At 37.9% G+C, this 18264-nt stretch overlaps 1 protein-coding gene and 1 pseudogene across 1 annotated transcript; one reads left to right on the plus strand and one right to left on the minus strand.

Annotated features, from left to right (window-relative positions):
* The window catches only part of LOC131136625 (neuron navigator 1-like), a 68739-nt pseudogene extending 59370 nt beyond the window's left edge, over positions 1–9369 (minus strand).
* Positions 9370–14892: 5523 nt separating this feature from the next.
* On the plus strand, positions 14893–16735 carry LOC131136664 (cysteine and glycine-rich protein 1-like). Its single transcript, XM_058083801.1, has 6 exons — positions 14893–15047; positions 15538–15650; positions 15748–15916; positions 15985–16111; positions 16174–16270; positions 16341–16735. Exons 2-6 carry the CDS (start codon positions 15542–15544, stop codon positions 16415–16417), a joined length of 579 nt encoding a protein of 192 aa, XP_057939784.1. The 5' UTR covers positions 14893–15047; positions 15538–15541; the 3' UTR covers positions 16418–16735.
* The last annotated feature ends 1529 nt before the right edge of the window (positions 16736–18264 follow it).

Raw genomic sequence — 18264 nt, forward strand, 5'->3', positions numbered from 1 at the left:
GAGTGGTTAGCATGCAGACCTCACAGGGTTCAATTCCACCCTCGGCCATCTCTGTGTGGAGTTTGCATGTTTTTTTCCGTGTACTCCACATTCCAAAAACATGCTAGGTTAATTAGCGACTCCAAATTGTCCATAGGTATGAATGTGAGTGTGAATGGTTGTTTGTCTATATGTGCCCTGTGATTGGCTGGTGACCGGTCCAGGGTGGACTCCGCCTCTCGCCCGAAGACAGCTGGGATAGGCTCCAGCACCCCCCACGACTTATAGTCCGGAAAATACATTATACATATATACCGTATATATACCGGACTATAAGTCGCTACGGAGTATAAGTCGCGCAAGAACAAAAATGCATAATTTGGTAGAAAAAAAACATACATAAGTCGTACTGGAGTATAAGTCCTATTTTTTGCGGGTAATTTATTTTACAAACTACTTCACCAAAACCGACATTACGTCCTTTTACGTTCTAACAATAAAATAATAGAGAACAGGCTAAATAAGTGTAAGATATGCTAACACAATGCTAATTCAGCTACACAAAAAATAAACATAAACAATTTTTTTTCATTTATAAGTCACAGGAACAGCCAACTTATGAAAAAAACTGCGACTTATAGTCCGGAAAATACATTATACATATGTACCATATTTTCTGGACTATAAGTCGCTACGGAGTATAAGTCGCACAAGAACAAAAATGCATAATTTTTTTTTAAAGATTTTTAAGATATGCTAACGCAATGCTTATTCAGCTACACAAAAAATAAACATGAACAGAAAAGGTGTCCAGTGTTTATGTAACATTAACATTTTTTTCATTTATAATTTGCTCTGGAGTATAAGTCCCAGGAACAGCCAACCTATGAAAAAAAACTGCGACTTATAGTCCAGAAAATACATTATATATATATATATATATATACCGTATTTTCTGGACTAAAAGTCACTTCGGAGTATAAGTCGCACAAGAACAAAAATGCATAATTTTTTTTTAAGATTTTTAAGATATGCTAACGCAATGCTTATTCAGCTACACAAAAAATAAAAAAAATTTTTTCATTTTTTTGTCGCTCTGGAGTATAAGTCCCAGGAACAGCCAACCTATGAAAAAAACTGCGACTTATAGTCCGGAAAATACATGATACATATATACCGTATTTTCTGGACTATAAAGTCGCACAAAAACAAAAATTCATAATTTTTTGAAGATTTTTAAGATATGCTAACACAATGCTTATTCAGCTACACAAAAAATAAAATTTTTTTTTCATTTTTTAGTCGCTCTGGAGTATAAGTCCCAGGAACAGCCAACCTATGAAAAAAAACTGCGACTTATAGTCCGGAAAATACATGATACATATATACCGTATTTTCTGGACTATAAAGTCGCACAAAAACAAAAATGCATAATTTTTTGAAGATTTTTAAGATATGCTAACGCAATGCTTATTCAGCTACACAAAAAAAAAATTTTTTTTTTTCATTTTTTAGTCGCTCTGGAGTATAAGTCCCAGGAACAGCCAACCTATGAAAAAAACTGCGACTTATAGTCCGGAAAATACATGATACATATATATCGTATTTTCTGGACTATAAAGTCGCACAAAAACAAAAATGCATAATTTTTTGAAGATTTTTAAGATATGCTAACACAATGCTTATTCAGCTACACAAAAAATTACACAAAAAAAATACACAAAAAAACTTTTTTTTTCATTTTTTAGTCGCTCTGGAGTATAAGTCCCAGGAACAGCCAACCTATGGAAAAAAGTGTGACTTATAATCCAAAAAATACGGTAATAATAATAATAATAATAATAATAATAATAATAATAATAACCCTGCCACAGCCGTACAGTACTGGCTGTCGACTATACATGCAGACCACCACCACAGCTTCAAAAACTCCTAAGGGAACCCCAGCCATCCCATTAGTGATAATAGTGATGACAAAGCATAAGCCTTTACTTAAAGTCATTATACCCAACGCGGCGATCAATAAAACTATCTGCAGTTGACTTTATGCATCCTGTCTCCGTAGCTTGACTTTGTATCGGTTCTACTCAGAACATTCTGATGTTTACTATTCCAAAATAATTCAAACATCAACAGAATTAAACAATAGCCTACAATTATATTTAGTATTTAATATGATAATAGTTTCCGTACATGAGGTCCTGTACCTCTCTGATTGGGGTTAGTAACGAGAATGGTCGCTAACAAGGCTGGTCTGTACGGTTACAGGAGGGCAAAGACACAACATGTTCTAGAAGGCACGTACAAACCCACACGTGTGTGTTTTGGCGACACACAGCGACTTGTTTGTTCCAGCGCTCCCCCCGACCCCACCGCCTAATCACTTTAATATACAGCGGATGTAAACATACACTCTTTTTCTACTTAGCGCACACAGCGCCGTGCCTGTGCATTGTGCGCGACTTATACCCGAGCGAGCTGGCTTGACATCAGAGAAGCTGACGGATGCCAGGGCCCGGCGTTATTAGACACACACGTTTTTAGCAGGTCGGTCGGGGGATTTGTGTGTGTGGCATTTGAGGGCCGACCACCAGCTGAAAACACTGGCAAACTGGCTCAGACTGAAGGGAAATACTTCCACAATAAAGCCACTTTAAGTATAGCGATATAAGGATGAATGGATAGATTGAAAAGACAGCAAAAGGTAAAAAAAAAGGAGAAGTCATCGGGCGGAGTGAAGAAAGGTGCCAACACTCTGTTTGCCCAAGTGTCTCCAAATAAATCTCTCGCAAACCAATGGCTTTTTAGATATCTGCATCTGGCGCTCAAATATTTTCTAACATTTGCACCTTCAGTTAACAACATTATTAAAAATGGAAAATATGAGCTGGAAACTTCATATTACAAATATATACAACATAAGGTGGCCAGAAATATTTCAGTATCGAACAAAGCAAAAAATGTGTTCAATTCATAATGCCGCCTACAGAGAACATACTAACTCCTTATTTCTAAAATCACAAATACTTCAACTTGCTAGTTCATCTTCAAACAGCTAAAATAATGCATAAGGCTCAAATAACCAAAGTAAATTAAAGTAAAGTAAAATTAAATTAAAGTAAAGTAAACCAAAATTAAAGTAAACCAAAATTGAAGTAAAGTAAACCAAAATTAAAGTAAAGTAAACCAAAATTAAAGTAAACCAAAATTGAAGTAAAGTAAACCAAAATTAAAGTAAACCAAAATTGAAGTAAAGTAAACCAAAATTAAAGTAAACCAAAATTAAAGTAAACCAAAATTAAAGTAAACCAAAATTGAAGTAAACCAAAATTGAAGTAAAGTAAACCAAAATTAAAGTAAACCAAAATTAAAGTAAACCAAAATTAAAGTAAACCAAAATTAAAGTAAACCAAAATTAAAGTAAACCAAAATTAAAGTAAACCAAAATTAAAGTAAAGTAAAGTAAACCAAAATTAAAGTAAACCAAAATTAAAGTAAAGTAAACCAAAATTAAAGTAAACCAAAATTAAAGTAAACCAAAATTAAAGTAAAGTAAACCAAAATTAAAGTAAACCAAAATTAAAGTAAAGTAAAGTAAACCAAAATTAAAGTAAACCAAAATTAAAGTAAAGTAAACCAAAATTAAAGTAAAGTAAACCAAAAGTAAAGTAAAGTAAAGTAAAGTAAAGTAAAGTAAAGTAAAGTAAAGTAAAGTAAAGTAAAGTAAAGTAAAGTAAAGTAAAGTAAAGTAAAGTAAAGTAAAGTAAAGTAAAGTAAAGTAAAGTAAAGTAAAGTAAAGTAAAGTAAAAGTAAAGTAACGTAACGCAACATAAAGTAAACCAAAATTAAAAGTAAACCAAAAGTAAACCAAACCAAACCAAAAGTAAACCAAACCAAACCAAAATTAAATTAAATTAAATTAAATTAAATTAAATTAAATTAAATTAAATTAAATTAAATTAAATTAAATTAAATTAAATTAAATTAAATTAAATTAAAAACATTTGTTAATGACAAATGTAACAGTTAGTGATTGTAAAAGTACCAGATGGAGGGGTAGGATTTAATAAGCTTTGCTTCTTCCTACTCCTTTTGGACATGTGGAACTGGGAACTGATTATGGGATGCACTCAATTGGAATCTGATGCATGTTCAAATGAAATTAAACCATTACCATTACCATTACCAAAAACAAATGCAGAATTACAATATTTTTTAATTACACGCAAAATATGACATGACTCTCGCAGAATAATTTGTCTTTCTTAGCCAAAAAAAAAGGCTCCAAATCAACTTCCTGATGCTATGCAAAGATGCAGATGGCATGGCGTCACTTTCACCCACTCCACTCTGTGTCCAACTATGCGATCAGTGTGATCTGAGAAGTGTCGAAGCGAAAAGTGAAATGACAGAAATTCGATACGTGCGACTCTAAATGCAGAACAAGGATGCACATTTTACATAAACTTAGAAGCGGAGGAAGAGGACAAAAGGAGGTAGGAAGCAGAGGAAGCGTATAACACACAGAGGGGATATCCTGCCCCACGGCATCGCCGTTTGAGGCTGTTGGCGTGAAAAAAATTCAAATATAAAATAAAACTTGGGGTCCAACAGGATGACACATCACCTTAATATATAACATTTAACACTATTAATGTCAACTTTGAGGCCAAATAATGTTACATACTAATGGGTGCAGGCTTGCTAGCGTGACTCATATGTGACTCATGAATGAGGCTAGTGATAAGACACAGTGTGACTCCATGGCTTGAGAATTTGGAGAACTTGGCACAGAAAGCATATCCGTGACAGTGGTATGAGTGTATCCAAATTACCGTATTTTCCACACTAGAAGGCCTTTATTTGTAAAAAAATAAAAAATAAAAAAAAATGTTGTGCTACTTCCGTAAGCGCTAAACCAATCAGAGACCAGTGCTGAACAGCCACCTGACAACGAGACTGACTCCGACAAACAGAAATCTGCATTTAAGATGTCGGTCGCTTCCACTCAAACGGGGATTGGACTCCCCTCTATACTTTCTATTTCCCTCCCGTCCTCCGCTTCCGAAATTGCCGTTATTACTATCTCAACCCAACATCCACGTGCCGTAAATGCAGCCTACAACTGCTCTAAAATACAAATAGCAAGCCTTCAAGCGCCTCTCAAGGGCCAATTAGGGGACCGAAACCATCACCAAAAGACACTAAGAGGCCTATTGAGAGTGGAACGTTCCATCATGAGCTCCCACCCACTTTTTCCCCAAAACCAGCTTTTAGAAACCCTTTAGAAATACAAAAGTGTGGTGAGACCAGTGTTGTTTGGTCTAGAGAGGAAAAGATAGGAAGCAAATCTGGAGGTAGCAGAGATGAGGATGCTCATTGGGAGTGACCAGGATAGATAGGATCAGGAACAAGTACATGATATTATATATTATATTATTATATTTGATTATATTCAATCTCTATATGTTTAGAGATTGATTATATTATTAAATATGATATTATTATTATTATATTATATTATTATATTAGATGAGGATGCTCAATGGGAGTGACCAGGATAGATAGGATCAGGAACAAGTACATCAGAGGGACATTACATGTTTAGAGATTTATTATGTTATTATTATTATTATTATTATTATTATTATATATGATTATATTAGATGAGGATGCTTATTGGGAGTGACCAGGATGGATAGGATCAGGAACAAGTACATCAGACGAAAATTACATGTTTAGAGATTGATTATATTAATATATATGATATTATTATTATTATATTATATATTATATTATTATATTTGATTAAATTCAATCTCTATATGTTTAGAGATTGATTATATTATTATATATGATATTATTATTATGATATTATATTATTATATATGATTATATTAGATGAGGATGCTCATTGGGAGTGACCAGGATGGATAGGATCAGGAACAAGTACATCAGAGGGACATTACATGTTTAGAGATTGATTATATTATTATATATGATATTATTATTATTATTATTATATATTATATTTGATTATATTCAATCTCTATATGTTTAGAGATTGATTATATTATTATATATGATATTATTATTATTATTATTATATTATATTATATTATTATGTATGATTATATTAGATGAGGATGCTCATTGGGAGTGACCAGGATAGATAGGATCAGGAAGGAGTACATCAGAGGGACATTACATGTTTAGAGATTGATTATGTATTATGGATGATATTATTATTATTATTATTATTATTATATTATATTATTATATTTGGTTATATTCAATATCTATATGTTTAGAGATTGACTATATTATTATATATGATATTATTATTATTATTATATTATATATTATATTATTATGTATGATTATATTAGAGGAGGAAGCTCATTGGGAGTGACCAGGATAGATAGGATCAGGAACAAGTACATCAGAGGGACATTACATGTTTAGAGGGTTTGGAGTTAAAGTCAGAGAGGCCAGACTGAGATGGTTCGAACATGAAAATCCCAGAATGCACAGGGAAAACATCCACCATTCACTTTTGTTTCTTGCTGAAAAATAAAATTACACTAAAGGAACAGTAGAGAAAGCCAAAATGATGCATGTAATGGTGCCGGGCAGGGTAGTTAGCTAAGTGAACTCTTTTTTTTTTTTCCCATTACTGACCCACATCATGGCTGTCATCTTGGCTCATCCTCAGCACTTCTCTAGTTTCCATCTCTTCATCCTGACCCACTGAAGTCAGCGCCGCCTCAGGGTGAGGCACACATTCAAAATTGTGCCACCTTATTTCAGACAATTCGACCGAGGACTGGGACCGGTAGTCTCTTAAGTCTATTCAGGTCCCACAATGAGCCTCATAGATGGGACTCTGGCATGTCCTGTAAACGTAACTAAAAGCAACCTCCACGCCCTCACGATGTTGAGGCGGTGTTGAAATACTTCAATAAAACAAATCATTCAATAACCTGGTGTCAGGTCGTCGCAGCAGATTTCGATGGATCCGGATGAGCAGTCACTCAGTTCGTCCAGTGACAAATCCCCGTCCTGCAGGGGCAGCCTGTCAACAACACAACACGCATAACATCAGAACATGTCGTGCCTTTTCCATGTGGTCTTGGTCTGGTTTTATGTCCTTATCTAAGGTCTACACGGGACCGGTCACAACAAGACTCTGGGTCTTGTCTTTATTTACCAGAGTGGGTGAGAATCCATCAGAATATACGGAGACAATATGTATGTATTGTATATTGGATTATAACTGTGTAAATCAGGGGTCTCAAACATGCGGCCCGCGGGCCAAATGTGGCCCGCAGGACACTACTTTGAGGCCCCCGCCTTGATATGAAAGTTTAATGTTAGTTTGATATGGATGCTGTATGGTATCATGTACCCAGAAAAAATGATTACGTTTGATTAATGTTCATGTTAAAGGTTAAATAACTGTTAATAGTTATCCTCCCTATCCGTGTGGAAGTGGTAAGTTTTTGGCTATTTAAGTTGAAAGGAAATAACTTGAAGGCTACCGTTTAGGTGGCTAGCTCTCTAGTTTGCGAGTTAGCATGTGTCTCGAGACCCTGCAGTTGCGCAATATGTTGTAAATAAAAAGAGTATAAATGTGACTATAGTCGTGTTTTGTCATGTCTACAGGGCTCTAATAATGCTTTGCTCATTTTAATCTGAAAAAAATAATTTGTCTACCCACCAACTATATGTGGTTTATTAAGTTTTTATTATTTGCTGTTTTATTATTATTATTATATTTATTTATTACTGATTTATTTTCTTTATTCTTGATTTGTTTATTTATTTTTCATGTTATTTTGTGCAGAAAAATAAAAATTAAGATATTTGAGAACAGTGGAATGTTTTATCAGAGCTTTTATTGTAGAAAACGACGTTTTTTTTAATTTTTTTGTTTTTAATATTTATATAAAATACTAATATAATTTTTTTTTTGTGTTTTTTTTTTTTTTTTTTTTTTTTTGGAAAACCTGATGCGGCCCAGCCTTGCCCAGACCCTAGCTCCAGTGGCCCCCAGGTAAATTGAGTTTGAGACCCCCGGTGTGAATAAAGACCACTAACCTGAAACTGAATGGAGCCACCATGTTGACTCTTGGACTTTGTGTTTCTGAGGATTCAGACTCCTTTTGTAGGCCTTCGTGTCTGATGCACATGACGGGCATGGCCAGCATGCCCGGTGGCAGCAGCGGGAGACTGGTAGAGGAAGCTTGACTGGGTTCCTCGGGTGTCTCCATTTCTTCATCTGATTGGACGGTGGAGTCATTTAGACCTCGGATGGTCCGTTGAGGAGTACTTTGAGCGAGAGGTAGGTACATGTTACCATTACTGGACTTGAACGGTTCCGTTTTTGGAGGCTCTGAACGGGAAGAGTCGGGTCTTCTGAACTGGAGTGGAGAACGTAGGTTGCTGGTGGACCATGCTTGGTTTGTATTAGTGCATGGATTTCTATTACAATTACCATCAAGTGAAAAATCTCTATTAGTGGGTTTTCCCAGATCCGGTGGGTCTTTAGAGTGCGGCGGTGACACTCGTCGGTGGGTCAGTGGACTGTTGTAGGCCGAAGACGACATCTGGCGAGCATCCGTGTAGTGGGGCAGTGGAGGCTTCAGGCCAACATCTGCCACCAAGTCCCCACAAGGGGGTTTGTGGAGGCTGGTGTTCCAAGGACAACATGATGGAGACGGAGTGGGTACGTGTTTGGAGGAGTGGGTCGAGGTCCTCGGTAGGACGCCGGTCCTGTGGTGCCGGTCCCTTTTTGGGGAGGCGGTTAAGAGCGTACGTGGGAGTGGGATTCCAGATTGGGGAGGAGGATGAAGGGCGGACCTCACGTTGACTTCCCCGCTCATGATGACCTATAAAAGGACACATAAACAGTTTACTAATCAAAAAGTCATATTTTCTGTTCTCACGTAACTGATTTTCTTTACATAATCAAATAAAATACAAACAAATTGCTCACTTTTGGACATAAAGTTTTCTGTAATTTATTTAACATTTATATTAAATTCAATCCAGATATTTATTCCTTCTGATGCTTCTCATTGTCCCATTCAAAAGTCCTCAAACCTCTCAAGAACTACAACTAGAACCAAGATGGCCGATTTGTGGCTTCTACCCGATTAAACATTAAAAGTATAAATTCATATAATTTAACACATTTTTATCAGAAAAGGAAAGTGAGAATGAAGATACATAGAAGGCAAAAACATAGAGAATGTCAACATCTGGGACAAAAAGATAGATATTGTAGAATCGCCGGGAGCACTTCCTGGTTCCCAGCGTGCTTTGCGGCCCCGTGTATGTAAACAACTCTTCACTTGCTAGTTAAAATCACGTAGTTGTTAGTTATTGTTCTACACAACCAGTAAAAGTGTCTTATTTGTGTATTTATTTGCTGGGTTATGTTTTTGGGGTTTTATTGTTGTCACAGCAAAATTATGAATTTGGTAAAGTACATCTTTTTTTGTTTGTACGGCATTAATTGGTACTTGAATAGAGTTGGCCTTGAAGTAACGTCGGGGTGATACTGCCCTCTGCTGGCCAATATGTGTAACAACAATGTCAATGTTGTCCCTTCACAATAAAATAAAATAAAATAAAATAAAATAAAATAAAATAAAATAAAATAAAATAAAATAAAATAAAATAAAATAAAATAAAATAAAATAAAATAAAATAAAATAAAATAAAATGGAAAAAAACGACATACGTTAAAAACTGAAAAAAATGACATACTAACCCCTTACGAAAATAAAATAAAATAAAATAAAATAAAATAAAATAAAATAAAATAAAATAAAATAAAATAAAATAAAATAAAATAAAATAAAATAAAATAAAAAATAAAATAAAATAAAACCCTTCACATAGGAATAACACATTCCATGTGACAGGGAGCATAAACTAAGCAACTAATGCTTTCACTAATCACATTACAACTTTTAGCTCGCTTGTTGTGTAACATGTATCTTTGTGCTCCATTGAGCCCTATAATAAAAACACACACACACACACAACCTTGTGATGAGCATTCTGACTCATCACAGTCACACACAAGGTCGTAACACACGCCTCTGTCTGTGAACTTAAGGACAGCATCAGTGTGAGTGCTTTCTACAGTACTATATCATTGTCATATGATAATTAATCACCAATTAATCAACCAAAACAGCACTGTCATAAATCAACTTACAGTAAATTATCAGCTTTCCTGAAAGTGACAACAATAACGACATGATGGTATCAACATGTGAAGCATAAAAGCTTGAGTAGTATTAAAAAAATAATAATCCCGTGACCCAAAATGAGCGTCCTACCTGCCAGCAGGGTACTGCGTCTTTGGCGCGCCGCGAGGCCAAGCAGGCGAGGCCAGCAGAAGGGGAGGGAGGTCGCACTTCTCCGACGTCCCGGGAACAATGGGCTGTTTTTTCCTGGATCACTTCTGCATCCGTGCAGCTGCCCTGTCATTGGTCTGCAGAACTTCACCATTCACCCAAGACAGGAAGCTGTGACAAACAGAAACAACATCATTAGCCAATCAGGTCGAGACGCATATAAGTGACTCATTTTCAAAATCATTTATATTTACAAACCATTTTTTTTTCTCATTTAGCAGTCAACATAACGAAAATATCTCTTTGGGCAATTAACTAGATTAACTACACGGTCATTCGGTATCATTCTGTGACCTTCAATGACACACATTTTGTCATCCTTACAATTGCTTTTCCGGGAATTTGACCACACAATGTATTTAGTCTCAAACAGTAAAGTCGTAAATAGTTTCATTTGTATGCAAATTCATTATAAAGCTTAGCTGAGTCAAGGTATAGAGTTGCAATTTCACACAAAAAAAAAAAAAAAACACGAGAAAGGACTTCCCATGCTATAAACAAAACCATGCGTCCACATAAAGCGTGATTCATGACTAGAAATCACAAAAAAATCTCAGTATGCTGCACTGACTCATACAGGATAGCCAGTCACTGATGCTGACTCAGGACGATGGCATCATGCCTGGTAACAGTATCCTCTCTTTCTCCCATGCCGTCTTTCCATCTATATGTAAAACTACATTATATCTCCATTCAACTCACTTCAAATCAAAGCAAACACTGTTTGACTGTAAATTCCGAGGACAGAATTAATATGTATATCACCTGAAAAAGCAAATATGCAATACATATGTCAGTTCAAGTTAGGAAATATCAACATGTGTAAAATGAAATGGAAAATAAACAGGAAAAACACTCACCCTCTGCAAGCATAGGAACTCAAAGTATAGCATATTTGTTTGCCTCCAATCGATATGCTGCTGAGTACGTCTGCCTCGATGCCTGCCTTTGCTGCTGTCTACTTTTGGCAGACAGGCCTCTAAGATGTGTGTGTGTCTGTGTGTGTGTCTGTGTGTGTGTAATTGTGACATTCTACTCCTCAACCACGTCATGCCGCTCTGCTGCTGCCGCAGTCCGCCTGCAGCTGTGGTCCCGCCCCTTTTTTTTTTTTTTTACAATTTTCCTCCAGTAATCACAACCTCTATCTCTCTCTCTCTCTCAGTGTAATGGACCTGTTGGCCGTCCTCCCCTCGACTGTCTGTGATGAAATACAAGCCCGGCTAAGGCACAGTGGGGTCGGTCCATTAGTTGGATGAGTGTGTGTGTGTGTGTGTGTGTGTGTGTATATATACGTTGTGTGTGGGTAATTAAAACATGTGCACCCACAAAACACCCACACCCATTATTTAGTCATGACTGATATTCCAAATAAAAAAAAGATACTAAAACATAAAAAAAGGTCGCCTCTAAATTACTTTGTAAGATGCGCAATTGTGCAATGCGATGCTGAGTGGCCACAACATTAGGTACACTTGCACAGCAGCGGTGGTGAGTATGCACCTTCCAATCTTAAACTTCTTTCATAATTACTTTCTTTCATTTTTTTAAAGCGCGTGCACGATCGTGCATCAGTCACTGACGGTATCTGCTTGTTCCGGGTGGTGGCTGGTGATATAAAGTCAGTTGGAAAATAGAAAAATACAACAAAATAGAAGTGTTTTGATGACATTAACAATTAATTTAATGTTTTAATTGAATGTATTAAATTAAATTAATTTAATTTAATTTAACTGTCATAACTGGGCAACAGCGTCCTAGTGTGTCCTAGTAAATTCCTAATGTACCCCTATTTTATGTGTGAAGTTGGTGATTCACGCAAACATGTTTTCCAACTGACTTTATATCACCAGCAAGAAAAAAGCAGATGAAGAAAAAAAAAAACATGACCGATGCACGATCGTGCCTGCTGTTATATTAAAAACATTGTGTATTTTATGAAACAAGTTTAAGATTGCAAGGTGCATGCGTCAACACATCGAGAGGGGTGTAACCTAATGTTGTGGCCAGTCAATGCAGGTCGAGCACGATCAGGCATCATTCAATGGCCATAATTGTCATAGGGGGTACTTGAATAATAACGAAAAAAAAAAACAAAAAACAACAGCAACCCCACAGTGGATGAGTGGTTAGCATGTCGGCCACAAAATCGAGTGCCAGCCCTCATAACATATTGACCGGTATTGACTGGTTGCTTAACTGTGTCTGCTATAAGCTCTGCTACATTAATAACACTAAAAAAGCAAACATGCTAAAAAGCAGCCATTTTTCTTATTAATAAACGCATGGCACAATCAAATCATTAGCTAACCCTTAAATACTCACAGTAATGCAGTATCCCTCCTTGTTGGTATAGACGCTCTAAAGGCAGACGCTCACGAGATGATCACATGATGCGTTTCTTTGTTTCTGTGCCACACAAAACAGGAAGTGGTTCATGACTGAGAGGGATCATGGGTAGGCGAGAGCAAAACGTCTGCGTGAAGCGTGTGTGCATATGTCTGTGCACGCAAGGGAGGTCATGTCATAGCTAATCTTCTAATGGCCCGTGCCGCCATGCCCCCTACACGCCCCACACCCCCCCCCCCCCCCCCTCCTTGACAGATGCTGTCGTAACAATGGGACACTTGTGTCACTGTCACCCCCGAGGGACATCTGGAAGGTCGTGTGTGCATATGCACGTGTGTGCACGTCTGTGCGTGTTTGGTCTTCATGAAGGGCCTCGCACATATGTTGCTGGACTGAAGACTGGAGTCACGCTCGAATCTTGAAAAGAACAAAGTAGCCAAAAAGTAATAACAAAAAAAAATTAGCTATGAATATTACTACTGTTTAATATATCAGGTTTAGCTGTGAGCTGGAGATAAATCTGCATTTCTTATCTCTCCTGTAAAATCTACATTAAAAAATAATAATAACTTTGCTTCTATAATGTACATTTTTAGTTATTTTACTACTTAACTCGCTATTTATGTCATTCTGTTATGACGTCAGGGTAAACATAACCACGTGACACAACCAGGAAGTGTAAGGAAGGCGGGACCGTCTGATTTCACAAGGCTGGTTCGTGGCTTGAGGAGGAGCCTCCGAACGTCAGGCTACTGGTCTAGTAAAACCTACATTTAAAAAAATATATAACTTTGCTTTTATAATGTACATTTTTATTTATGTTACTACTTAACTCGCTATTTATGTCATTCTGTCATGACGTCAGGGTAAACATAACCACGTGACACAACCAGGAAGTGTAAGGAAGGCGGGACCCTCTCAATTCACAAGGCTGGTTCGTGGCTTGAGGAGGAGCCTCCGAACGTCAGGCTACTGGTCTAGTCAAACCTACATTTAAAAAAATATATAACTTTGCCTCTATAATGTACATTTTTATTTATGTTACTACTTAACTCGCTATTTATGTCGTTCTGTTATGACGTCAGGGTAAACATAACCACGTGACACAACCAGGAAGTGTAAGGAAGGCGGGACCGTCTGATTTCACAAGGCTGGTTCGTGGCTTGAGGAGGAGCCTCCGAACGTCAGGCTACTGGTCTAGTAAAACCTACATTTAAAAAAATATATAACTTTGCTTCTATAATGTACATTTTTAGTTATGTTACGACTTAACTCGCTATTGATGTCATTCTGTTATGACGTCAGGGTAAACATAACCACGTGACACAACCAGGAAGTGTAAGGAAGGCGGGACCGTCTGAATTCACAAGGCTGGTTCGTGGCTGGAGGAGGAGCCTCCCAAAGTCTGGCCTTTGTAGACCGGGTAGGCTATTGGTCTAATAAAACCCACATTAAAAAAAATTATAACTTTGCTTCTATAATGTACATTTTTAGTTATGTTACTACTTAACTCGCTATTGATGTCGTTATGTTATGACGTCAGAGTAAACATAACCACGTGACACAACCAGGAAGTGAAGGAAGCCGAGACCGTCTCAATTCACAAGGCTGGTTCGTGGCTTGAGGAGGAGCCTCCTAAAGTCTGGCCTTCGTAGACCGGGTAGGCTACTGGTCTAGTAGGATTTAGACCCCGGATTCAGACACAGTCATTGTTTGTCTGTATGTGCCCTGCCAATGGCTGCCGTCCAATCCGGGGTGTATCCCGCCTCTCACCCAAAGACAGCTGTGATAGATAGCTCCCTGTGGCGTCAATACAACAAATGAACACAAGATGGCGGCAGAGCCTTCCTCAACCACCAGCCCTATAATAGTGCTCATTCAAGCATATCTGACTGACCTTTTGAAACAAACAAATATCCAAAGGTCACCTGAAGCTGGAATTACTGGAATCTTTTTTTTTTTTTTTTTTTTTACAGTCCAAGAATAAGTTAAGTACATTTCCCCATCCAGTCATTATACCTAATTGTCCACATAGTTCATAGAAAATGTCTTCAGGTTTCTGCCTCATTTTCTCGCCCCTCCCTGAAACACGCAGTCGGAAATTCCTTGTTCCTCTGTGCTCAAGGCAGCCATGACTGAAGCAACAGAGAAGCACCTCCCTCTCAGCGTATTTTGAACAGAGGAAGCGTAGCCAAGGTAATGAACACAACCTAGTGCTGCAATTGCGCCGCTTGACTGATTACTGACCGTTTCTTTACAACTTCTGACTGACAGCAACTACAACTGCAGGTATGTGAGATTTAACATACAAGTACCAACGTAGTATATACTGCATGCCAGTGCATGATAGGTACACGCCCTCTTCCTGCTTTGCCTTTGGTTCAAGTCAGGCCAGGATGTAGCAGCGACGCTACCTTTTTGTTTTTCCAAAACGGCAAAGACGTTCAGGAGGAAGTGGGATATCTTTCATGGTTTGGATTATGGATGTGGAAAAACCAGAACGACTGTCCCAAGTGTTATTGTGGTAAACATATTGAGCCAAGAGTAAAAATACAGCCAGGAAGTATTTGTACTACAGTATTTAAACACGCAAGCTTCGCCTCATTTTCCAAGCGTTGGAGTTACTTTTCCATTTCAAACTCATCATGCACAGAAAAACCCACAACCACTTCCACCCGGAGTGAAATTCGAAGGCGTGGACATTTAGATATTTATTTTCACTGAAAAAGCCAGGTTAGTAATATTTTAAGATTTTGTTTTATCCTTGTGTGAATTCCAGAAGGATGAATTTAGGAGGAGGAAACCAGTGTGGACGTTGTAAGAAAACAGTCTACTTTGCAGAGGAGGTACTTTGTCATGGTCAGAAATTCCACAAAAGCTGCTTCCTGTGCCGTGAGTAAACGACATCCGACTAATTGGCTAATTGTCATAAAAATATTCAAGCATTTATATGCAAAAACAATGTTTGCTTTTTCACGTCTTTGTTCAGTGGTGTGCAGGAAGTGCTTAGACAGCACCACTCTTGCTGTCCATCAGGATGAAATCTACTGCAAGTCATGTTACGGCAAGAAGTACGGACCAAAGGGTTACGGTTATGGCGTGGGGGCGGGGACTCTCAACATGGACAAGGGAGAGGGTCAGGGTATCGCCGCTGAAGAGTGAGTACCACGCAAAAAAAAAAAGTCTTTGTGTCATTTCAAACATTTTAGTCACACATTGTTCCCAGACCCAAGCCTCATCAGCCGACCACCAACCCCAATCCGTCTAAGACTCGAAAATTCGGCGGGTCTGAGAAGTGCCCTCGCTGTGGCAAAGCGGTCTACGCAGCTGAGAAGATCATAGGAGCTGGCAGTGTAAGTAAGAATACACGATAAGAACATTATCACTATCCTAAAATTTTGATGTTTATATGCAGGCATGGCACAAGATCGGTTGTTTCCGATGTGCCGCATGTGGGAAGGGTCTGGAGTCAACCACACTTGCCGACAGGGATGGAGAAATCTACTGCAAAGGTAACGCATTCCTGTCATTCCATGCCATTAATTGATGTGGTGTGATGTTTAAAGTGCTCCTGGCCTCTAGGGTGCTATGCTAAAAACTTTGGTCCGAAAGGATACGGATATGGATCTGGGGCCGGAGCCCTGCAACTCACTCAGTAGACGTCCCTGACTCGAGCACAATGACGGATACACGGCCCAGCTACGACATTAGCAAGGTCTGGACCTTCAAATTAAATCTTACACAAGAACTTCCTGAAAATGATGTAGTCGAAATAAGTGTATCCCAATAACAGCATTGTGAGCTAGCTGAAATAAACGTAAGATTGGGAATGATGGACAAAATTCAAAAATTCCTGAATTCTAAATTCAAGCCTGTGCTACAATTAGCAAGTATAGTCCGATAGCGTCCTAAATGCTCAACATTAATAAAGTAAAGAATAAAAATGTTTATTTGTTGCATTTTTTTTGATAAAAAATAAATAAATGTATAGCAACAAATGTGGTATTTTTCTTGTTTTCTTGTGTATACAACTGCTTGTGTTGCTGTTTTCACTCACAACAACGAGTCAATCACACGGATAGTTTGGAGTCGAAATCCTTCCCCGAGCAACCCTTCCTTTTGCTGGGTTGCACACAACGTCGGTCCGGAGACCGAGCATATGAGACCGCGCTAACAAGCGTTTTCACAGCTAGCCATCATGTAAAGTCAGAGCGAAAATGCCTCATATGTGCTGTTAAAGACCAAAAAGTTCACTCGTAAGAAACTCGTATTGCAGAAAAGAACTGACTTTATATCACCAGCAAGAAAAAGCAGATGAAGAAAAAAAAAAACATGACCGATGCACGATCGTGCCAGCTTTTATGAAGATTTATGAAACAAGTTTAAGATTGCAAGGTGCATACCTCAACATATCGAGAGGGGTGTAGTATTTTATGCCGATGCTTGATACCGCCCTTGTGCCTCAAGTGTACCTAATGTTGTGGCCAGTGAATGATGCATGATCGTGCTCGACCTGCATTGACTGTCCACAACGTTAGGTTACACCCCTCTCGATATGTTGAGGTATGCACCTTGCAATCTTAACCTTGTTTCATAAAATACACAATGTTTTTAACATGACAGCAGGCACGATCGTGCATCGGTCATGGTTTTTTTTTTCTTCATCTGCTTTTTCTTGCTGGTGATATAAAGTCAGTTGGAAAACATGTTTTGCTTCACACATAAAAAAGGGTACATTGGGAATTTACTAGGACTGGCCACAACGTTAGGTTACACCCCTCTCGATATATGTTGGATATGTTGAGGTCATGCACGATCATGCATCATTCACTGGCCACAACATTAGGTACACTTGAGGCACAAGGTTACACCCCTCTCGATATGTTGAGGTATGCGCCTTGCAATCTTAAACTTGTTTATAAAATAAAATACACAATGTTTTGAACATGACAGCAGGCACGATCGTGCATCGGTCATGTTTTTTTTTTCTTCATCTGCTTGCTTGCCGGTGATATAAAGTAAATTGGCCCTTTTGAGAAATATACACCAACTTCACACAGCTCATTAAAAATAACTAAAGAAGTCTCAAGAATCACTTACGGTGTAGGCCGGGAGGAAAAGACAGCTTTTCCGGGCATCTGGGAAGCGGCGGGAGGGGGGGAGGATGATGATCTACGACAAGGTGAAGACCATGGAAAATTGTTATTCACACTGAATAATAATAAACAATACATAAAGCAACTTCTGATCAATACAAATCAATTTCAGATTTAAAATAAGCTATGATCAACAGTTGTGGTCATGGTATTAACCCCTGGGGTACTCCACAGTAATATTTAAACTTGGAGATATGTGTTCTCTAGCTTTACATATTGATTTATGTCTGAAAATGAAAAACTTCCCATGTGCCTTATTAGTTTAGTTTCAGTCACACAATCTTGAACCACCCACGCACCGTGACACATCCGTGGACACTTTGAAGGTTTTACAAATGAGGGCGTGTCCA

The sequence above is a fragment of the Doryrhamphus excisus genome, chromosome 10, assembly GCF_030265055.1.
Source record: "Doryrhamphus excisus isolate RoL2022-K1 chromosome 10, RoL_Dexc_1.0, whole genome shotgun sequence".
NCBI classification, from domain to species: domain Eukaryota; kingdom Metazoa; phylum Chordata; class Actinopteri; order Syngnathiformes; family Syngnathidae; genus Doryrhamphus; species Doryrhamphus excisus.

What these genes read in the sequence shown, in the direction of transcription:
- LOC131136664 (XM_058083801.1), top strand. Translation starts at nt 15,542, where the DNA reads ATGAATTTAGGAGGAGGAAACCAGTGTGGACGTTGTAAGAAAACAGTC. An exon ending in CAGGGTATCGCCGCTGAAGA is followed by an intron (nt 15,917 to 15,984) that starts GTGAGTACCACG and finishes CATTGTTCCCAG; the next exon opens with ACCCAAGCCTCATCAGCCGA. An exon ending in TGGAGAAATCTACTGCAAAG is followed by an intron (nt 16,271 to 16,340) that starts GTAACGCATTCC and finishes CCTGGCCTCTAG; the next exon opens with GGTGCTATGCTAAAAACTTT.